At 42.7% G+C, this 22,502-nt stretch overlaps 1 protein-coding gene across 2 annotated transcripts; it reads left to right on the forward strand.

Moving 5' to 3' along the window:
• Positions 1 to 1,640: 1,640 nt before the first annotated feature.
• Positions 1,641 to 22,502, forward strand: kcng4a (potassium voltage-gated channel, subfamily G, member 4a). 2 transcript variants are annotated; one of them, XM_026364746.1, is made up of 4 exons: positions 1,641 to 1,910; positions 4,369 to 4,956; positions 5,082 to 5,723; positions 20,766 to 22,502. In XM_026364746.1, the coding sequence occupies exons 2-4, from the start codon at positions 4,849 to 4,851 to the stop codon at positions 21,642 to 21,644; spliced, it is 1,629 nt and encodes a 542-aa protein (XP_026220531.1). In that variant the 5' UTR covers positions 1,641 to 1,910; positions 4,369 to 4,848; the 3' UTR covers positions 21,645 to 22,502. The 2 variants fall into 2 exon arrangements, with proteins under 2 accessions (XP_026220531.1, XP_026220530.1); XM_026364745.1 differs by lacking the exon at positions 1,641 to 1,910 and having other exon boundaries at positions 4,110 to 4,956.

The following is a 22,502-nucleotide window of genomic DNA, read 5'->3' on the forward strand; positions in this document are numbered from 1 at the left end:
CTTAATCCGCCAGACTGAGGCTTGCTATTAGTACTGACAGGGTTGCTGCAGCCCTTTGCGTCTTTTGTTGCACGCGTGCATGTAGCTTTTGGTGTATTGCACCACGGTGTGTGTGAGATGGAGGGTGGGCAGTTTCAGGTATGTGTGAGATTAATAAAAAACAACGATGGCGGGGAAACACAGAGGGTACTCAGGGTTTTGCAACACATAAACGAGTTAGCTGGTCCAGTGTAGGAGGAATCTGCCTAGGTCTCAGCGGGTGTGTGAGTGTTCCCCTCTGTATATGTGTGCCTGAGTATGTGTGCAATGAAACACAGGAAAACGACAGACAAAATTAAAAAGGCATATTGCATTGCCGTGACAATGAGGCAGAGCGCAGGGCACGTCCCACTGCCGTGACTGAAACATCATCTCAGCGGGAGGGGAGAAAAAAGCTGTCTAAGAAATAACGGTCCAGTGTGTGATCAGTGTAATGTTGCATATGCTAACCAGCCCTGGGCGCGTGCTGCGCCCTAGGTTAACGAACAGTGATGGAGGGATTCAATAAGCTGAACATTTCTGTTCTCAGCACACACGCGCGCACACACAAACACAGACCCCACCTCCACACCTCTTGAGTTTCCATCTCTACTCTCACTAATGTGTTGTCTGCTCTGTTAGCAGCCATAAGGGCCTGGACAAAGTGTTTGCTTGTTTTAGTAGTTCCCTCAGGTACAACCTAATGAGCTGCCTCTCAAGGACAAAATGAGAGTGGGTGAGGCCGGAGACGCAGACAAATCTGTGAGCATAATGACATATGTTTTTCGGAGCCTTGTGCAAATTTGGCACCGGTGTTGCAGAGGTTGGCGTGATGCTGCATGTGTTGATCTGCAGCAGTCAGTGGGTTTCAAAGTCAGCACTGAACACTGAGTCTAGTTTCTTATTACACAGCCAGAGGTTTGGCCAGATGTTCAGTGCCATTTAAATATATCACTGCCTTTCCTGCTTGGAAACTAAGATTTCCTCTCATGTGTGACACTCAGTGTTTAATTAGATTTTATGTCTGGGTCATGTCTTCCACTTCCTGCATGGAATTGCAATGTCATAAGACAAGCATCTTTTGGTAATACAGCTCCAAGAACAAAGCTACATTATCCTGGTGAAGGGTTTTCTTATCTCCCACCTCCAAACAACTGGCTGAAAGAGGGGTCACGGGAATACTGGAGCTCATTTAGAGTCACCAACTATCTACATTTCTCTAAACTGTGGAGAAAGCTGGGGGCACAATTTACAGGTGATACTATTGTGCTGTAAATGTTATAATTGTAATGTTTTTCTTTTTTACGTTGCCTTGATGACATTGTGTCCGGAGATTAGGCTGAAATAGTTTCGAGTTTCGATTAATTTGAGAGGGAACCGCGCCCCCGTTGCGCGCAAAGTGATTAGGACAGGAAGCCTGGGTGGGGGCATCTCACCTCACTGTCCTTGAAATCCACCTGACTGTATTTTTCACAAAGGATTGCAGAAATTAAAGAAGCACTGGCTTCATGCAGCTCTTTTCTAATCGAGCGCGCACATTTGCGCCAACTTGAACTTAGGTACCCGGACTCTCCTCTGTTGCGCAGCGCAGCTCCGACTCCCCCCCTCTTCTGCTGCTCCTCCTCCTCCTCCTCCTCCTGCAGCACCACCAACCGAGCTCTAACGGGACACTGAGAGCGCACCCGCTTCCATCTCTGTCATGTTTAGACTGTGTGCACCGGCTTGGATGGTGCGGATGCAGGCGAACTGTCCCTGCTGTTCCAACAATGTGACGGCTGGGACTGGTCGGTGACACCCTGGTTTGGCGTTGAGTGATCGGAGGGTCTGCGAGCCGGCAGGGATTTTACACCGAGTGATTTGGATGTCTGGAACCGAGTGCTGGGCTCAAGATGGTAAGCTTCCTAACTTATACTCCTGTCTGCAGGGGATGTGTTTGCAGCTTGACATCTGTCCGAAGTTGTAATGTATCATCACAAGTCATTAAATGAGTAGTGTTAGTGTGCTCACATCGTCTAACACTGCAACATAAAGCACGATAAGAGCATTTGCATCTTACTCTATTTAGAAGAGGGTGCATCCGAAATTTGAAAGCAAAACATCTGTCAGGCAAATTTTCATTAAAGCAATAATTAAGTTAGACTTCAGGCGTCCTCGTTTGATTTGTGTTGCTAAAATAGTCTAAAGACGACATTGTTGTTTAAGATGTCTTAATAAAAAGTGCAGTTTGACCAAGTTTAATTAAATTTCTAATCCTGGTAAAGGCGCAGCATCATGTCGCTTAAGAGAGAGAGAGAGAGAGAGAGAGAGAGAGAGAGAGAGAGGGAGAGCTGGACAGAGTTTTCCTACATTGAACCATTAAAGCTTTAAAGCATCCTCTGACAAATGCAGTCACTCTTTATCTGACTATAACTACAGTGTCAGATCACTGACTGGAGGCTGAATACAGTATGATAAGTGAGGAGGTCACAGAGAAAAAAACGCAATGTTAATACAAACATAGTAATTATCTTGATTTATTCATTGATTACTTGTCCGTTTATCAAATAACTTTAAATAACTAAAGCGTTTTAGTCCAACAGTAGTTTACACATTCAAAATAAATTGATGTTGTAATGTTTGACATAAAATCATCAAGCGTCACATGCAGTTTAACTTCACATAAAGAGAGGACATGTTCGGTTCTCTTTCCAATTCCTCTGACGTCCCTCTGCTGTAGTCCAGACCAGAGAAGCAAAGGAGGTCAAGTGAAGCTGATAACACTAAAACACCTGCCTCTTAAGGAAAAAGCAGCTCCATTCCCCGGGAATCAAAATCGATGAATAAACAGTTCATCACGCTCTCTTCCCCGTATGAGGTGGAAATGAAACAGCAGCATAGTGACAGAAGTGATTTATTGGTTCCTCCAGTACAGGATCCTATTATCCTCCTGGATCGGAGTTGGAGACAAACAGTACGTTGGTTCAACCCAGTGCTTCAAACTGTCCGAGATGTCCAGTCGCCCATTCAGTGAGCCTGTGGTTACTGTAGATACTGAGCAGAATAACTTGAAGGCTGCTGATAACTGTATATTCCATTCTTGGTGACGGTGTTAGTGTAGCGCTGACGAACTCGCAGGTCTGTGTTAGCCTTACTACACCATGCTCACCTTCAAGGTTACGAGTCAGGGGCTATGGTCACGCTGGCAAACAAGCGTTGTGTTGTGCATGTGGAAATGCGCAAGTGTGAAATTGTCTAGGGGCGTCTACTGAACAGCGTGTATAGATAATTCCCTCAGTTTCAAGCTGGTTTGTTTTTCTGTTGTCACCAAATCATTCAACAATAAAAAAAAAACTCTGTCACCTACTGCCTTCAAGTTTTATCTGCAAAAGTTAAGGAGCAGATTGAATCTGTTAATAGACTTTTTCTGATGCATATATTTTGTATTAGAATGGGAGGCAGAAGCGTATCTAATGGCATTAACAGTGGCTAATTGCTCATTCATTACATCAGTGCTTTTTCTATGATGACAAATGACTAAAGGTATTTATGTCCGCCCTCACCTACCTAATGATCGTTGATGATCTTCATGCACGGGGCCGAACAGAAAAATAATGCGATCATAAGAGCAACTATTTAAGACTTTGATACACAGTGAATAATTCTAGGCAACTGTAACAACTAATAGTGCCAATAAGTGTCAGAGCAATCTTATTGCCAAGAAAAACAATTTGGACCTGTGTTTCAGTGTCTGTTGCTAGGATTGCTGCCCGACCACAACAGCCAATACCAATGTGTGAATACCACCACACAACCTGAATGTTCTTTTCTGTTGCGGCTCTTCAGCATTTTCCAACATACACGGCAAGTGATCCAGACAAACCCGATCCGAGCTGCATTTGATTTGACTGTAAATGCTTCCATTCAAGTCATGCAGTGACCACAGACGCTGTTCATTTATAGCAGCAGAGCTGAGGGGTCTGTCTGTCCTGTTTCTCTCTGAAAGGAAGTAAAAGAGGTGGGTGGAGCCTTCAGTACTGCAGTCTCACTGAGGTGTGCTCTCTCTCTCGGTGTCTTCCTCACCCTTTCATATCTTCTTTCCATCTCTTTCCAATTCTTCGTCTATTGTTGCTCTATAGTTTAAAAATCTCAGTCCATCCTCACTCACTCTCTCTCTCTGGCTTTATCTACCTCTGTGATGTCAGTTTCTAGGTGCTCCCTAACCGTACTGTGGCGACACAGAGAGTCCTCATCAGTCCCCGGACACCTCAGCGCTACACATTTGGCTCCTTGACTCATACAGCTCATCATCTGCAGCTATCAGTCACTAATCAATCCTAACCCACTCTCTCTATTTTGGCTTTCTTTTTCCAGACTCTCATTTCAGATGGGGATTACCCACTGATCTGATGCTGAATCCCGATACCCCAACCGAGTCTACAGTGGAACTCTGACAGCAACATCAAAACCCACCCACACTGAAATGTGGCAACCGGTTTTCTGACATGCTTCATTTCTCTCCTTTCTGTGTTTTTGCTTTGTTGGTTGCGAGCCAAAGCCATAGCTCATCTGCCACTGAGAGAAATCTCCTTGTTATGAGGGGCTCTGATACCAAAAAAGCAGAAAGCTCCAGCCTTTTTTTGCTCATCTCGTCTGCACTTGGCCTGAACTGCGGAACAAAAGTTTTTTGAATTGTGAAAGTTGCAACACATTCTTGAAGGCTTCAGTACAGAAAGGGTTGCAGTTCCCTCAGACTGAAACGTTGACCAAGGTGTTATTCATAGACTTTTTTTCTGGTATCATAACTTGGTCTAAGCTGCCCTTTGTGGAGCAGCGTGTTTTCCAGATGCTGCCATGCCCATCATCAGCAACGCCAACCATGACTTTAGCAATCTGTCCGTCAGTGACGACAGTAGTCTTGATCGCATCTTCACTGAGATCCCGGAGACCGAAACGATTAAGGTATGACTGACTGAGATTGTCTCTGAAGTAAAATAAAGCATGAATGAACTGGCAACTACTTGCACTTCCAATTTTTTCTCATGTAGCTGTTTGTGCATTGAAGCTGTTCACTCTTTACTCTCCAGGGTGTGTACTACCAGAGGGCTCAGTTCATCCGTCGGCCAGAGGACCTGGTGTCCATTGACCATGGCTTGTTAGCAGTCATCAACGTTGGGGGAAACCGCTACACCTTTCCCTGGAGCACCCTGGAGCAATTTCCCCTGACCCGTCTTGGCCGTCTCTGTGGCTGCCGATCGCCCGAAGACATCGCCAGCGTCTGCGACGACTACGACGAAGCCCGCAAGGAGTTCTTCTTCGACCGCTCGCCCTCTGCCTTCAGGGTCATTCTCAACTTCCTGGCTGCAGGAAAACTGCGTTTGCTGCGGGAGATGTGCGTCCTCTCCCTGCACGATGAGCTGACCTACTGGGGTGTGGAGATGGCGTACATGGAGCGCTGCTGCAAGAGGAAGATGTACACGCGCATCGAAGAGGTACATGAGCAAGAGCGGCGAGAGGAGGAGCGCAGGCAAAAAAACGCCATGCAGCGGGTGCCAGTGGAGGAGACAAAATACCGGAAGGTGATGAACTGGCTGAGAGATATGGTGGAGAATCCTCAATCTGGGTTACCAGGGAAGATCTTCGCCTGCATGTCAGTCATCATGGTTGCGGTGACTGTCATCAGCTTGTGTATCAGCACCATGCCAGACCTCAGGGAGGAAGAGAATAGGGTGAGTGAGCCCAAATGTTTTGGCATGTTGTGAAAGCAGCTGTCAACTGCACAAGTCCTGAACCCTAGTCAACGAATACTTAACTGTCCATTATTATTTGACTAAGGCCCATGAATTCAAGTTTTCAAGAGTCAAGATTTCCCATGAATCGTGTGAGGGATTATAGTTATAGTCTCCTCTCACAGTTCTTTCCAGTTCAAACACAGCGGTCGTGAAGTAACAGAGTCGCTCCTAACTGAACTCTCTTTTAGGCATTATCTGCAGCAGTGATTTTGTTTCCAGGAAACCAAGGTTGTATTTTATCAATGGTGTGTTTCTGCAATACATCAGTGTTTATGCGTGAGAAAAAACTAAATGTGTGAGAGACGGATAAATTGTAATGCTACTAAAAAATCATATTTGAAATATTTCAAACCTATTTAACTCCTTGTCATCATGTTCTTCTAAATATCTATGTGGGATGTTGCTGCTGTGTGTGTGTGTGTGTGTGTGTGTGTTGATGTCCTGTGATCTGTGTCTACCCATTGCAGCGTGGGATAATGAAGCCCGAGCTGTACCCAGGCTTGTCCAGTATCTGTCAGTAAACACTGGGGAATAATAAAATAGGCTTACTGTATCTCACATAAAAGAGTCACGCACGCATACAAATGTGCGCATCACTAGACACAGTTGCGCAAATTGGCACCGGCATAAAAACACACATACGAGCGCTGGGAGTCACATGCCTGGACACACACTAACATGGTCACATGCGCATACAATAGTAATGAACTCATCCTCTGTAACCGATACGGCTCTCTGTCTCAATTTTGCACACATTTACTCTAGAGCTTTCTGTTCCCTTCGAAGTAAAACTGCAGGGTATCCTCTATTCGGTTATGATTGCTTTTCTGCCACTTAAATAAAATTACATATCCACACGTTCTCTTGCTGGGTAAGATTTTATTCCCCATATTTTACCACACATATTTACTTAGCTAGACTGTACCTGTCCTACTGGAGGGAGGCCACAGCTGGGATTCAAACCCTGGTCTCCCTCATACAGTAGAAGGCAGCGTTCTTACTATCCAGCCGATTATGTATCTTTGAGAAGTTGTCAACACAAGCCCACATTTATTGATTTTATAAATGAGCAGTCACAAGCAGCAAAAGGATCGAGTGCAATACTGGAGAACTCAGGAAGGTGTACAAGAGCTCTGGCTCCAGAATGCTTGATGAGTTGTAAGGGCTAAAGAGAGGATTTCAAGAGCCCTGCCAGGAAGAGTCCAATAGTCAGTGACAGACATAGGATCACAGATGGAGGAGCTGGAGCACAGGGTTGGACTGAGTCCCTGGGTAGAATTCATTTGGTGCTTCTAAACCTCCAGGACCCGGTGACGCCTTTGATATGTGCCGTATGCAGCATATAATAGCACAAATCTATAAGAATTAGCCAATAAGAAGAAGCACAGAGGAGTGTTGTTGTAGATTTATTTTCTGTACGCTGATGACAAGGTTCAAAACACAAGAATCAAATATACAGCAGGATTAACAAGCGGCCAGATATTCAGGCAGCAGAGAGAATAAAGATGAGGTTGTATTTCCTGATGTATTAGTATCACATTCTAATAAAAACAGGAATTGGGGTTTCCCTCCCAGCTAAATACTGTAACAGAGTAACAGACATGGTGAAATCCATCTGTCCTGATGGGCCATCTCCCCAAACTCCCTCACACACACACTCACACCAGTCACCATCACACTGTGTATCCTCCCCATCCCAAGAGTGATTCAGGAAAGGATGTGAAACTTTATACTGCTCTGTGTGTGCGTGTGTGTGTGTGTGTGTGTGTGTGTGTGTGTAAGGATTTACGAGGACAGTGTAGGTTGTAAGGTGTGTGTTTGTGTGTTTGGATGTGTATAGTTGCAGCTGACATTTTAATGGCTACTGAGGACTTTATACTGTTGTGCCTGACGTCTCACTGCCTTGTGAGGATATTATTTTCTTGTACGAACATTTAGGTGAATGTGTCTTTGTCCAAGCTTTTCTTTGCATGTCTTTGTCCATTCGTGGAAAGACGATGGCAGTAAACAAATCCCTCTGCTGTTTTCTTTCTCTTTTTTTTTTTCAATATTCTCCTTTGTTCAGCTACTGAACTCCATCCGCAGCATCCAGCTTGTCTGCTCAGGCATGAGCAACAGGACTCCTGTCATCTTTAATTCACATGGTCCTGCTGTTTGTCTCTAGTCTGCTTTGTGCTGGAGTGGGCCAAAATTCCCCCTTCCACTCATCAGTCTTCCTGCTTCTCTTCTAGTCTTTGTTTGAATAAGAAGTGTGAAAGGACAGATAGAGTAAATGGAAGCTGGGGAAACAGGAGGACAGATAGAAGATCGGTCTAGGAGGCGGAGAGTGAGAGATGGAGAGAATATGCTTTTGGGAGAGAATTAAAAAGGAATGAGAGTGAGATTCTGAGGGGAAAGAAAGTAAGAGATAAACACCGGTTTATTTTTTCCCTGCCCCTGCTTCCATCTCTCTGTCTCTACATAATGTGCCTCTGCATGTCCCCAGCTGATCCCTTCCATCAAACTCTGTATCACTATAAGCTAAATGCTTTGGGAGGGGCCTTTGTCTTGCAGCTCAGTTTTAAGCCCACTGATAATAACCACGTACTCCATCATTTCTCAATCTCCTGCTGTGGCTGTGTATCTTTTTGCTGAATAAGCACCACGGGATCTTTGTGTAAAACCCCATCTCTAAATCAGGTACCCATTTTTACTTTCCGTGCGTTCAGTGTGCAACAATTTGACAGGAAGCGCAACCTCTCCCGACGTGTTTCAAAAATGCAAATAGATGCATAAAATATTGATATGAAATCACAGTCTGTGGATTTTTTAGATGCTTCTGAAAGAGACATCAAACTGTCAGTGGAGGATTACAAGTTCAAATGGAGGCTTTGATCACGGAAATGTGTTAATATTTTGAATAGCACCATTACCACAACATATAAAACCGAGCAAAAGGTATTTTGCCACCAAAACTTAACCTGTAAGGTTATAGTGGAACATAGTGAAGCCTCATTCTTGTTCACATAGCTCGATGTCAGTTTTCCCTGACAATTGAACTTTACTGCATGCTTCTTGTGGACCCAACATTGCATTTTTATTTGTAATGGGATGTGATGAAATGTTCTAAAATGTGAGCTGAACACATGACATGTAACATAAATCTAACACATATAACATCCTGACATGAGACTTTCTTCAGCATCCCAGGGACTTTCTCAGGAGTGTCCCAAACGTTCTATAAACAGGTCTCCGGTTTAGTCCTGACGCCCCCACAGTCGCACCAGCCCACACAGCTTAGCTGGGAAGCGTTTCCACAGCTCTGCTGGGCTCACCGGCAGGCGCTTCCACAAGTTGGCAAATAGGAACATAGCGGTGAAATGACACCAGATTAAGGTTAGGTATTAAAAAATGAACCACAGGGGAAAAAAGAGAGAATTATGATCTCTTTGGGTTTCGATATCCTTAAAAAGACAGGAGCTAAAATAAAACGTTTACAGACAGCTAAGACTTTTTGGGGGTTCTAGATCAAGTGCAAGTGTAGACTGATGAAATAGGATTAGAGTGAGCGTTTGGTATTCAAAAAGCTGTAGAAAGATGCAGGCAAATGTCGACTGCAATGATAACACGACCTTGCTTTCACTGTGTCACTGTCAGCCTCAACTAAACTATTCAGTTTCTGGCCATCGGTCATTAGTGTATTTCTTCTGCTGTGGATGCATTCCTCCTATGTTTTCTATATGTATCGTGTAAAAACACCTGACAGTTCCATATTATTTGAAGAAGCTTGCGAGGCTGGCCTTGATATTCATTCCTTCATGCGGTCAAGTTTTACTGTGAGTGCTGTCCTAACCCAGCGCTGACCTCTCTAATCTCCCTGACTCAAATCTCTGGCAGCAGCAGTGTTTAGATTGGAAAGAATGAGGCATATGCAGTTTTTAACCGTGCAGCGGCGGGTCTCAGCCTACACGGATAACCTGCCCGTGTTTGCACCTGGTTGCTGTTCAAATGTCAAACATCCACCAAAGACACCGACTTTCTTTGCTCATGTTTCTGTCTCAAACTTTACACCGAAGCAGCAACTTTCTCTGCATTCATTTTCATTCATTTACCACACGTTTTACTCCGACAAAGTGTCACTGGATGGATTCATGTCTTTAATATTCTCACCGAGCGACAGAGTATTTTCAGACTGTCTCATCAGATTTGCTCTCCTTCTCCTAATTCAGTCGTATTCTGGCCTGGGGAGTACTTGAAGTAGCCGTGTTACATCCTAATGCCATAAATTGGTGTGGGATTTGCTGTTCAATAATTACGTCCCAGGGCATCAATCAGACGTAGAGGGGGGACAGAGAAAGTGTCACACACACAGAGAGAGACAGCAAACTGTAGGACTTAATCTTCAGACTGGGAGTTCTGACACATTTTCCTATGGACTATTCGCTTGTTCTCAAGCAGAGGTTTGCCAATAACTTAATCAAATAAATAATAGAATGGATCTGGAAATCATTGTTGAGAGGGCAGATGGGTGTGTGATATCTCTTTAAGAAACAAAAAAAGAAAGCAGAAGAGAGACAAGTGGAGATAATGTGTCTTCTCACAGAAAGATAAGGTAATTCTTTTCACAGGGAGGAAATAGCAAGTCAATGAGAAGTAGCAGAAGATAACAAGAGAACCGAGAAAGAGAGGACGCAAACACTAAACTAGCTATGAAGCATCTCTCTTCTTCCACTCCCTCTATTTGTCTTCCTAGAGAGAAATTATTTGAAATTATTACATATATTTAAAAATATATCTGATATCTTAGAATGATCTGAATCTCTATTGATGGCGAGAACAAACGTTGGCCTAATTGTGTGATGCCATGATCACATGCTGCAAAAACCTGCAACAAAACCCTTGTTCACAAAAATAATCACACCATCACTGGAAAACAAAGTTTGTTATGTCAGTGTCCTACAAATTGTCAGAGACTACTATACATGCATGTCATCTGCCGCTGTCTATTCCTGGGAGAGTTAAAAGCTGATGGTGACAGAGCATCGTCTGCAGAGGCCAGGTAGGATCTTTAGAGATGAATTGCTTTTTGTGTAGCTACAACAACATTTGACATTACAAACACTAATGTCATTAAGATAAAGTCAGTTTCTGTAATAGTGTGTAATCACATTGAGTCTGTTAAAAGACCCTCCAGCCTGGATTAATCACCTGGAACCAATCATTGTCAGGAATCCTTTTTGGAGTGCATTAGTACAGGTTATTCATTAATTATATGATCACCTGGTAACTCTTTTTATAGGCAGTTGACACAGAGAATAGAAATATTTAACAATTCAGATGGCTCATTGATCCCAGGGGATTTTTCGTTTTGAAGTCAGCTCTGTGTGCAGTGTACAGTAACTTTGAAATAGGTCTTCTACTTGTTATCTCCAACAGATAGAAACTAAAAGCAGAGTTTGTTGTCTCTTATCTGTCATTTCATACCAACTTCCAGCTCCGCAGAGAATCACTTGGAAAAGATCAAAGTATTGGCTGTGATGAAAATCTCAGGCTCACTAGGATTCTGGTTATGCGTGTACATGTTCTGCATCTGAACTGTGCAGAATTGCATTATGTGAATCAACAAAGCCAGTTTCCAACATTACTGTCTCTGAGGGAGGATTGTGATTTAGTATCTTAACATTTTTGACTGTGGACTTAGAAGCATGAATGAATTTTCCCTGCAGCTCAGATCCACACAGCTGAAGGGCTTCCCAGCATATAATTATATTTAAGATGATACACTTCCACACCTGAGACGGAAACACATAGTGTAACAAGAAATTATGCATTAGGAGTCGGGCTTCTTCTGAGTTTGTGTGTGTTTCTCTCTGTCTTCAGTGAATCAGCCTGCTCATTGTGCCAGAACCATGAAGGGAAGGCACCACCATCCATCATGTTTGAATGTGTAGCAATACACACACATAATTTTAGCCTCTGTTAAATTAACATGAAGGGAGCATAAATATGTGTCCGAGTGTGTACGTTTTGTTGGCTCAGCAGGGTAATACTGAGGCTGGCAGTCAGTCAGAGCAACTATAAGTCAACGAAAGGGAATAAGACTTTGTGCAGGCTGGTGCCTGGAGAGAGGAACGTACAGTGTAATTTAAAGGAAAGAAAAAGAGTGGAGAAAATTAAGGGAGGGGGGGTTATAACCTTACAATAGCTGCAGATGACCTTGGCATCAAAGCTGAGGTCATGTGAAATAGAAAGTGATAAAAAGTAGTAAGTCAGTGTCACAAACCTTCAGAATTGCTATTTACAACTGTATTGCAAATACAGCATTGTAAATATTTATATGATCAAGCTTAAAGGCTGCTCACCAGAGTCCATTAATGCACCAACAAGACACATGTGAATGTCCATGCGCTAATGTTTAGCATGCACACGTGTGTGTTTATGTCAGTGTGCATGTATTGTACTGTCTTTGGTCGTATCATTCCATGCCTATTATGGCCTATCTGGTTATGAGCTGTGTTCCCTCTGTCTGATGTGCTGCACGGCTGCCAAGTCAGATTATGGGAGAGGACAGCAAAGACCGAGGTGTTTATCCTGTCGATGCCAGGATGGGATTGTGGAGCACAGACAAGTACAATGCAGTGAAGTATTGCTCGGTAGATCTGAATATGTTAGCACTGGAGATTGACCGACCTGAAGGACAACAGTTAGACCTTTGGTTGCTTTTGACATTTTACTGTTATTTCTGCTTTTTTCTATTCTGACCCGTTCACACGTGCGTTCTGTATTCTCATGTTCATGAGATGTTTTCTTTGATACACATACATTTAACAAGCACACAAATGTCATACAGTCCTCAGTTCTTTAGTACTGCTAATTATTAAAAGATATTATACAAAAGTTAAGAAATTAAAAAATTAGTTGGAGGGGTTTTTTTTTTGTTTTGCTTTCTTTAGTTGTTTTTTTTTTTGTGACGCTATGCATCTTTATTACGGGATTTTCAGACATCAAATCTTTGAATCAAATCTCAAAATCTCCATCTGGACCGAGAACCAACCTCTCAATTCAAGGCAATTATCTCTAAATATGGAAATATTACATATTTATAACTCCATTTCACACACCAGTGATCAATTCTCATCTTAGTTAAAGCAATTTCATTTTAGGGTGACCTTGCTCCTGAGAATTTCTGCAGTCTTCTAACACTAATTTAACATTGACAGGACTGGAAAAAGGGTGTCATAATCACACCACACAAAATTTAGAGGTATTGGCAACATATAGTTTGGCTCGAAATGTAGACAAACACAGTGTGATGGCTCCATAATTTACTTGGATGGATGGGTAGACGTCTTGTACAGATTGAAGCAGAAACGCACTGCAGTAAGGCAACAGTCTGGCAATCAACATACAAAGCTGCTCTCCGTTTATACACTCAGACACTAATTGGTGATAAGAAGCAGCTTCGGAGGCAGACGTGGATGAGGGCTGAGTAAGAGATGAGCCAAAGGTGTGTGGGACAGGAGAGCACACTGCAAACACCTGTGAGACAGGTGAGGAGTGACACAGGCAGAGAAACCAGAAAAGAGAGGAGAGGACCCACACATGTAGAGATGAACAAACAAACCTGCAACTCTATTCTCAGGGACTATACACACAATCCCATGTGTGTGTGTGTGTGTGTGTGTGTGTGTGTGTGTGTGTGTGTGTGTGTGTGTGTGTGTGTGTGTGTGTGAGAGAGAGAGAGAGAGAGAGTGTTGCTGATGTATCTATTGCATCTTAAATTAGATGACACTTTACATATTCTAGGAAATTGAATGAGAAACTAGTTTAATAATACTGAAATGCTTATACAGCATTTTGTGGATAAACCTTGAGGCTTCACTTTAGTTTGGTTAGTTTAGAATAAATTGTACTTTACCCCCTAATGAGCATGACATTCTGCAGTTATACCACCACATCACTAGTGGGCACTGGTGAGTTTCTGTGACGCTGTGTTATTCTTGTATACTACAAACAATAGATGGAAACTGAGCAGGTCATTTTGGAGTTGGAGCAAATAAATTCTGAGCAGCAGTTCTGAAACTACTGCAAAGCAGAGGGCATGCTCTGCACAACCACAACAATGGTAGCAAGTGGAGCAATCCCAGTTGTGATCTGTGTCAGTGTAACACATAGAAACGCGGGGAGGTGCACGTCACGCTACGGGATAGGCGCTGTAATCAGAAATTGCATTTTTGGCGTTTCTCTGTAACAACATCCATTTATAGCCTGTATTTTGATCAAAGAATCGTGAAAGAGAGACAGTAACAACAGAGTAGACTCATTTGCAGTTAATGTGTGAGTCTCACTTTGACTCTCCTGCAGCATCCTGACAGATGGAGAATATAGAGACTTGCTTCACATGTCACCTCATCTCTTCCTTCTAATCTCCTCTATTCCTCTAAATTGCTTAGCCACCTTCTCCTGTTTCATTTGTTGTCTTTCTCTCCATCTCTTCTCCCCACCTTAGCACTATTTGTGTGCCTGTGCGTGAGCCAGCTGTTTGTCTTTGATGGTGATGGGTCACTCTGCAGCCTGAAGAGTCACCTCTTCTTATGCATTGATGTAACACCATAGTTCTGCTTTGTTTTTGCATGTTGCCCATGTTACAGAGTTTAGTGTATGAAGCGTGGAGTGACATTAGAGTCACACATTCTTGCAAATGGTTCAGTGCAAATATCACAGACTGCCTGATGATAGACATTTAATACTAAACCCTTTAATAATGACTGGTGGACACAGTGCTTGGTGTGAGGTTAAGGTCATCAGTGTGGTGTTCAGCCACACCCTTTAATTCTCTCTTTGTGCATTGCTGTCCGTGTGACCCTCACCGTCCATCTCTCCTCTCCTCCCTTCAGTTCTTCTTTGATGGAGAAGCTTTAAAAGTGAGTGCAAGGTCAGCACAGCAGGATACAGAAAGAGTGTTCAGTGGCGCAAAGTATGTTCAAGGTCTGCTGCAAGGTAAAGCTGATTGATGGGTTGAATCTTTCGTGTTCCTTTGTTGCCCTTTCTGCTCAAACCTTTGGATCAGGTGGGATTGCAAAATCATCATAGGAGTCAGGCTCCCGAGACAGAGAGAGATGAAAGAGAGAGATAGCTGTAGATTTAAGGGCATACTGGCAGAGATGTAGAGAATTAAATTAAAAGTTAAAACGATTCTTAGCATAATAGCTAAGGAAGAATTTTAAATACAGTGTGCTAACTAGTCATTGCGCTGTCCTTACATGAGCACACTGTAATTTTCTGTGGGAAGGTCTTCCTAATTTCTCAATGAAGACAGTGAATTCAGTGAACTCTATCTGATCCAGTAGAAAAAAAGAAGCTTGCTGTTGTTAAGCAGAGATCACATTAGGTAAAGTTCTTTCTCTAACATAGACACATAGCCCACTCCTCGAACGCATAGGTTCTGCAGAATCAGTGCAAACCAGCACTAGCCAGGACCTTACCACCATGTTGATCCACGCCCATCTGCTTCGGCAGGAGAGGTGGTTGACCATCATAACATGGGCTGGGCGGCATCCCTAGCCTGTGTCTGACAGATGTGGTGTCTATGGAGGTGATTTCCATAATGAAACACCCCGAGAAGTTAGAAAAAGAACTTGATTGGTGCTGGCAAAGCACAGCGAGATGCAGCCAGCAGTATTCATGATATGCTTGAATGATAATGATTTTTAGACAAACTGTGTTTTTGCCTCCAATGCAATTCAATTATTATTATTCAGTGTTTTTCTACCTGGACTTACTCATATTTAACTGCCACATACAATTTAATTCAATTGTGTGTTAGTGTGTGTGTGTGTGTGTGTGTGTGTGTGTGTGTGTGTGTGTGTACTGTAATGCTCTCATCTTTCTGACCATCTGGCCAGCCATTAATGCAAACACTGACATCAATGTAGCACACCAACCATTATCATAATTATGCAATAAATGCCAGATGTTTCATCAGAGAAATGACCATTCAACTCCACTGCAGACTCAGAGTCAGGCCGTCCATGTAATAATCATTCAGTATAGATCACAAGTTGGCAAACTGCCTTTTCAGTTTGCCTGAAATCCACAATTTCTCATTGTTTTCAATGTGGTTAATTAATTAAAGTGTGAAAAACTGAGTGATTTCAACAACCTTTAGCAGACAGATGACTTCCTGCCTACTATACTGTTCTATTTCAGGTACAACATCATACAGAGAGATCAAACAGTCCACAGCTGGACGGTAGAAGGTAGACACAGGCCTTTTTGTCTTCTAACACTGCTTGATGAACTAAAAAGTGTGACATTGTAAAATCTGATAGAGGTACAAGAGATCAACATATTAGTTTCTTCATGTATGTGTGTGTATTGACCTATGTCTGCTTCATTCAATACATTTCATATAATATATTGAAATTGTTGGTACAGAAGTTTCCTCAATGCAAACGCTTGTGTTTCAGTTTTTTGTTCAGCCGCTCGTTTCCTTCTCTGTGAGAATCTGTGACAACTTTAACCGCGTTTGTACAAGAAGAAGAAGCGTATGACTTACATGTTGTCCGTTCAAATGTTCATTTCCACCTGTGCTGCAGTGTTCGTCTTAATGTGACATTGAGATGTGTTAATACGGACAATAACGTGAAACCCCGTGTGAGACAGCTGCTGGGGTGCATAGCGTATGTGGTGAAATGAGCTGTCACTGACATTAGTTCCAGTGAGCGTTATACAGAGGAGATAAGGTCAGGGAGATAGTGGGTACTGTGGGAGGATATTGTGTGCATTGGTGTTTATCTGCTTATGCGTGCATGTCTGTGTGTGTGTTTTAATTTGAGATAGACACAAGCAGAAAGCTCTTCGCTTTAACAAATGGCCTATCACGCAGAGAGCGAGAACGGTGTCACAAAGCCCTGATGGACCTAGTGTCAACACGAGAGAGGAACAGTAGAGAGTAGGGAAATGACTCTACATGAGGTAGATAGCATGAGCCACAGGGAGAAAATATCATATCATATAGTAATAACACATATTAATACAGTCATCCAGACATCTCTGCACACATAGAAACCATGGGAAATGCAGGTAAGATTAAGGACAAGGACGTGTGCAAAGATTAATATTTACCTAAAGATTTATAGATAGAAGTGTTTATTGTCAGGCATTGATGTTTTAAACTCCTAAACACAGATCAGGATAATTGTTGCTTAAAGTTTTTCTTTAAACATTAATTATTATCATTTGGAAACATACAGCATATAAGGCCTTCAGTCTTTTTTTTTCTTTTTTTTTTTTTGCAGTGCTGTGCTGTAATCTGTAATCAGGTTGAGAACTTTTAATTAAGCTTAAATTTGTGCTCATAAAGCAATTTTTTTATTTTTTTCTGTAAAGCAGCATAAAAAACATTACATTTTAGAAAGCCATTTGGTTCAATTAAGATGATGGAAAAGCTGAAATGATGCACTTACAGAAATCGGCTTTATGAGCGAGTCTTTAAAGTTTGATTTACAGCCTGCATATGGTGGAAAACACAACACGCATAAAGTTTAAGCATTTTAAAGTCATAAAGTGCCTCTCATCTTATGTTCTGATAAAATGTACTGTAGACAGTTTGGAGACTTGCCACTTCTACTACAGGCAGTACTTTATCCTGAGGAGACAAATAGTGTTTAGCTTCACAAAATTGTTTCCAAAAACCAAATATGTTATGCTGAGGATACAGGAAAATGTATATGAAATCATGCACAAGCATCTAGACTTGTCACACTTCATTCATTTCTTGTCTACCTTTGCAGCCTCCTGTCATCCGGAGGATCCTGCTACACCCACCTGACCTGCAGTTACCTCAGCCAGTCTCATTTTCTATTCCGCACTCATCCTCTCCCTGATTCCCCATTCCCTCCTTATATTGGGCTACTGCTACAAGCCCTCTGTCTTGCCACACCATCTTTGCATTCTTTCTTCTCATTATTTAATCTGCCATTTAAGACCCTGCCTGCCCCCCTTTGCATTGTTCACCTGATGTTGTTACCTACCTGTTGCTTACCTCTGTCTGCTGACTGTGACTATTTGGGACTTGGAAAGCATCACTCATGGTGACAAACACAGAAAGAACCTTTACCTGACCTCAGCTCAACCACTTATGAAGCCTTTTAGTTTTATTCAGGTCATTGTTTTGGTTCACTCTCAGCTAAGCAGACCTAAAAGCATAGTGAGTCTTTGACTTACAATCTTCAAGTGGTTGAAAACAGGACTTGTGAGTGTTTGGTACCAACTTCACCACGTCAGCTTTATAAACTGATCATGTGTAGTAGTACTGCTGTGCTGTATGTGTGAAAGACGTTGGATAAAAGTTTGAGCCTCCACAGTGAGCTGTGTGAAGATTGAACGGTTTGCCTCAAGTGATGTCATGTCATGTCAGCTGACTACAATGTTGAGAAACATCTGGGGGTGTGGAGTTAGAAAGCATCTAGGTTACCAGACAACCAGCTGCTCCTCATCTCTGCTTGAATGGAGCAGCTTGAGCCCAGTGTCCAATCGAAAGGGTTGTACTTCACTGTAATTTAGCAGTGTTACAATGCAAGAAGGGACATTTTCTAAATATCCAATTTAATAATAGCACTGCAAATACTCTGTACAGCATGACAAACTCACGCAAATGAATGTAACTGAGCGATGAGAATCAGTAAGACAGGGGCCACAAGCAATACAAGGGGGACAGGAGTGGTACATGTGTGTGAAGGATGCATCACGAGGGGGAATCAGATGAGGGAGCTGTGTTTAACCTGAATGAACAAAGGCTGTAAAGCAGAAGGAGAACCACGTGAGAATGAAGAATGAGAGGGAGGCAGTCCAGAGAGAGTGATGGAGGAGGAAACAGAATGAATGATGTGAAGGTGGAGAAAGAAGCAGGAACAGAGAGGACAGGGCGGCAGGGAGTGAAAAGAAAGATGAGAGGGAAGGGAATAGATGAGACAGTGTGAGCAGAGAGATAAATGTGGAGAGTGAACAATGAGGAAAATGGGGAGAATGGAGAGGTAACTAATAGAAGAAGAGGCTGAGTACACAAATAATGTAGAAAAAGCATTTGTCTTCATATTGAGCATTGTAATTTACTTTCGTTTGAAAAGTCTAAATTGTTTAATTTCAATTTTTACTTTGAACAAAATTGGATCATCTTGGAAACATATGAAAAAAAAAACCCAGAAACAAAACAAGAAAAGAATCTGCCAGAGAAATGGGCATACTGTACAGTATTACAGATGCTTTGTCTCATACCAGTCAGTTGCTGTGGGGACTTGTGGAGCTGTTTACAGCTCACCAGCATCTTTGTCAGTCGCTGTAGCCAGAATATCTAAAGCTCAACAACAGAATATAGCCTGAGGAGATAGGGTTCCCAAGAAAAATGACAGCATTAGCTGTTCCAGTAAATGTCCAATAATGATATATGTCGACTATCATGGGGCTAAGCCCTCTAGTAGCTGTAGGAATTATGACTCTTTGCCAGCAGGAGCAAAGGAGAAAGTAAGATAGTATTGTAAGGTCTCAAGAAAGAAGCTGGTGATGGATGGACTGGATGTGGCTTTGCTTCAGAACACAACTGATTGCTGTTTTGGTGCTGAAAGACTTTCTTTTAATCATGACCATGATTATTCATTAACCTAGCCAAGTGGTTATTATTTTAACCGTGACAGTTTTTATTTTTCAAAAGTGATTTACAACAATTTTGCAAAGTACTGACAGCTGATGTACTGTACTACGGCAAAACAAACACTTATTAATGAGGTAAAGAAGAAACCCAGAGAGACAGCCAAAGATTTGAAGGCAGCATTGGAACTGGCTAAAATCTCACAACAGTCTACAATAGGTAAAACATTGAACAATCAGAGTGTCCATGGCAGGACACCACAAAGGAAGCTGCTGTTTACTAAAAAAGAACATTGCTGCACACCTGAAGATTGCCAGAGAGCACACTGACACTCGACAGCACTGTTGGCATAATGTTGTTGTTCTGGACTCATGAAACAATATTGAATTATTTGTAAAGAACAGACAGCACTTCATTTGGCATAAAAAGGTCGTTATGAAAACATCAACCTAATCGTAATGTATGGTGGAGGAAACACCATGATTTGGGCCTGCTTTGCTGCATTAGGGCCTAGCCATCTGCAGTGATGGAGGGGAAGATTTATGTGCATGAAAAATTCTTCAGGATAATGTGAGAATGTCTGTATGTCAGCTGAAACTCTTTAGAAGTTGGATGATGCAACAGGACGATGACCCAAAACACACAACAGACTAGCTTCAGAAAATCAAAATCCACCTTTTGGAGTGGCCAAGTCAGACCCCAGACCTCAACCCAATAGAGGTGCTTTGCCTGAGTGGTGGTCACTTCATGGCTTATTTAGGACAAACGTGTACAGACTGGCTTTGTTTTGAGCAGACCCCTGCCATAAGAGTTTTTTCAGTGTTACAGTACCTTTCAATACCCCAACATAATATGCATTAAAAGCATCAAAGCACTGAGATTTGAAAGTGTGAGGAGGTGAAACGAAGTTAAATTTTCTGAACTAAAGAGCTGTGTGATGACAAAGCTTCAAAGAAGACAGTCAGTTGAAAGCAGGGATTCTGTTGTGTGTACTGTATATTTTGCATTGCTCTCCCTTGATTCTGCAGTTAAAGGGCATGCATGCATCATTGCTCTCTGACACAGCTCCCTCTGACTGTCACATAAATCTTCGAAATCTGTCCGAACAAAATCATTGATTGATTGTGTCAATGTATTATCTATCAGTTCTGCTGCAGTAGTTTTAGCATACTACTGTGAATGTAGCTCATGATTTATTAATGATTACAGAGGGTGATTATCTGACCTCAGGGTTTTTGTCTTCTCCCCATCTCACTTTTCCTTTCCTCCCATTTCTCTTGCTTCCCCCCTGCTCCTCTCCACCTCATCTCTCTGTCAATCCCACAACCCATTTCCATTTCTCTCTACCTCAGGGCGAATGTTCCTCCAAGTGCTACAACATGTTCATCATAGAGACGGTGTGTGTAGCCTGGTTCTCCCTGGAGTTTATTCTGAGGTTCATTCAGGCGCGCAGTAAGCTGGACTTCCTCCGCGGCCCACTCAACATCATTGACGCCATGGCCATTCTTCCCTACTATGTCTCCCTGGTGGTGACGGAGGAGGACCCAACCCAGGAGCATGACAGGCCGGGAGGAGGTAAGGGCTACTTGGACAAGCTCGGCCTGGTGTTGAGGATTCTGCGGGCGCTGAGGATTCTTTATGTGATGCGGCTGGCTCGGCACTCTCTCGGTCTGCAGACACTGGGGCTGACGGTCAGGCGCAGCACCCGGGAGTTTGGCCTCCTCCTGCTTTTCCTCTGTGTGGCTGTCACCCTCTTCTCCCCCCTAGTTCACTTGGCTGAGAGCGAGCTCACAGGCCCCCATGACTTCAGCAGCATCCCTGCCTCTTACTGGTGGGCCATTATCTCTATGACAACCGTGGGCTATGGCGACATGGTGCCGAGGTCCATCCCAGGACAGGTTGTAGCACTGAGCAGCATCCTCAGTGGAATTCTCATCATGGCCTTTCCTGCTACCTCCATCTTCCACATGTTCTCCCGCTCCTACCAAGAGCTCAAGATGGAGCATGACCGATTGTTCAAGGAGGAGTGTGCGGCTGCTGCTGCTGCAGCTGCCACGGGGGAGCTGCAGGAGGTAGGAGGTGAACAAGTGGGGGAGGACTCAGCCCCACCTGGACCTGGAGTACGTCTGGACAAGGATAGTGTTCATTCAATGGAGTCTCTAGCTCTGCTAGGCAAAGGCGGTGAAGCTGCAGGAAATAATAATCACAGCCTTCCACCAGCAGCTTTTTAAAGGTAATCACACTGACTGTCTCTGACTGAATCCAGAAGTCCAACTGTGATTGAGTCCCTCAGTCTCTGTGTTACATACAATTAAAGTACTTTAGCTGACAATTACTCCAAATGCCGCACTTCCCACATTGGCCTTCCCACATGGTTGTGAAGGCATCTGTGGTGAGTTGGATAACAGGATATCAAACAAATAGCATTTCTTTTGCTCTTTGGTACGATGATAAGAAGTACAAGTGTGCACATTGTAGATTCCATGGAAACTGAAAGACTTAAACCCTTTAAATTGGATGGTCCAGAGTGTGTCTGACCAGAAAGCCTCTGCAGCAATATTAGTAACTGGCTGCTTCCATAAACATGCAATATTCAATCCAAAGTTGCTTTTCCTTCCACTGTGAAAATACTTATGAGATCAACAGCAACTTTTAGTTTTATTCGTATTACTGTTCGATATGTTGCATATGGTATGATCTCAAAATGTGTCTCATACTATATAATCTACTTTTCTGCCATGAATTCAAATAAGTGCTCCTATCTTAGTTTATTTTTAAGATGCTTGAAGACATGGTATAACAAAACATATTAACAAATGATAGTTTTTGCCTATATAAGATATATATCCATCTCTTTCTCATGTATGTTTGTATGCTTGGACTCTATAAGGTGATGGGTGCCCCATTGCCTACTATGAACTCGAGGTAAACTGTGTGAAGGTATTGCTGTTATGTTTCAAAATTGATTTTTTTTTTTTAATCAGCTGATGAGAAAGTGAAAGGAAGAAGAGGAAGAGAGTGTTTGAGGGTGCGCGAGTGAGAGAGAATGAGCGCTAACAACCATGAAATGTACTTAAATGTACTTTGCA

The sequence above is a fragment of the Anabas testudineus genome, chromosome 6 (genome assembly GCF_900324465.2).
Source record: "Anabas testudineus chromosome 6, fAnaTes1.2, whole genome shotgun sequence".
In the NCBI taxonomy this organism is placed as follows: domain Eukaryota; kingdom Metazoa; phylum Chordata; class Actinopteri; order Anabantiformes; family Anabantidae; genus Anabas; species Anabas testudineus.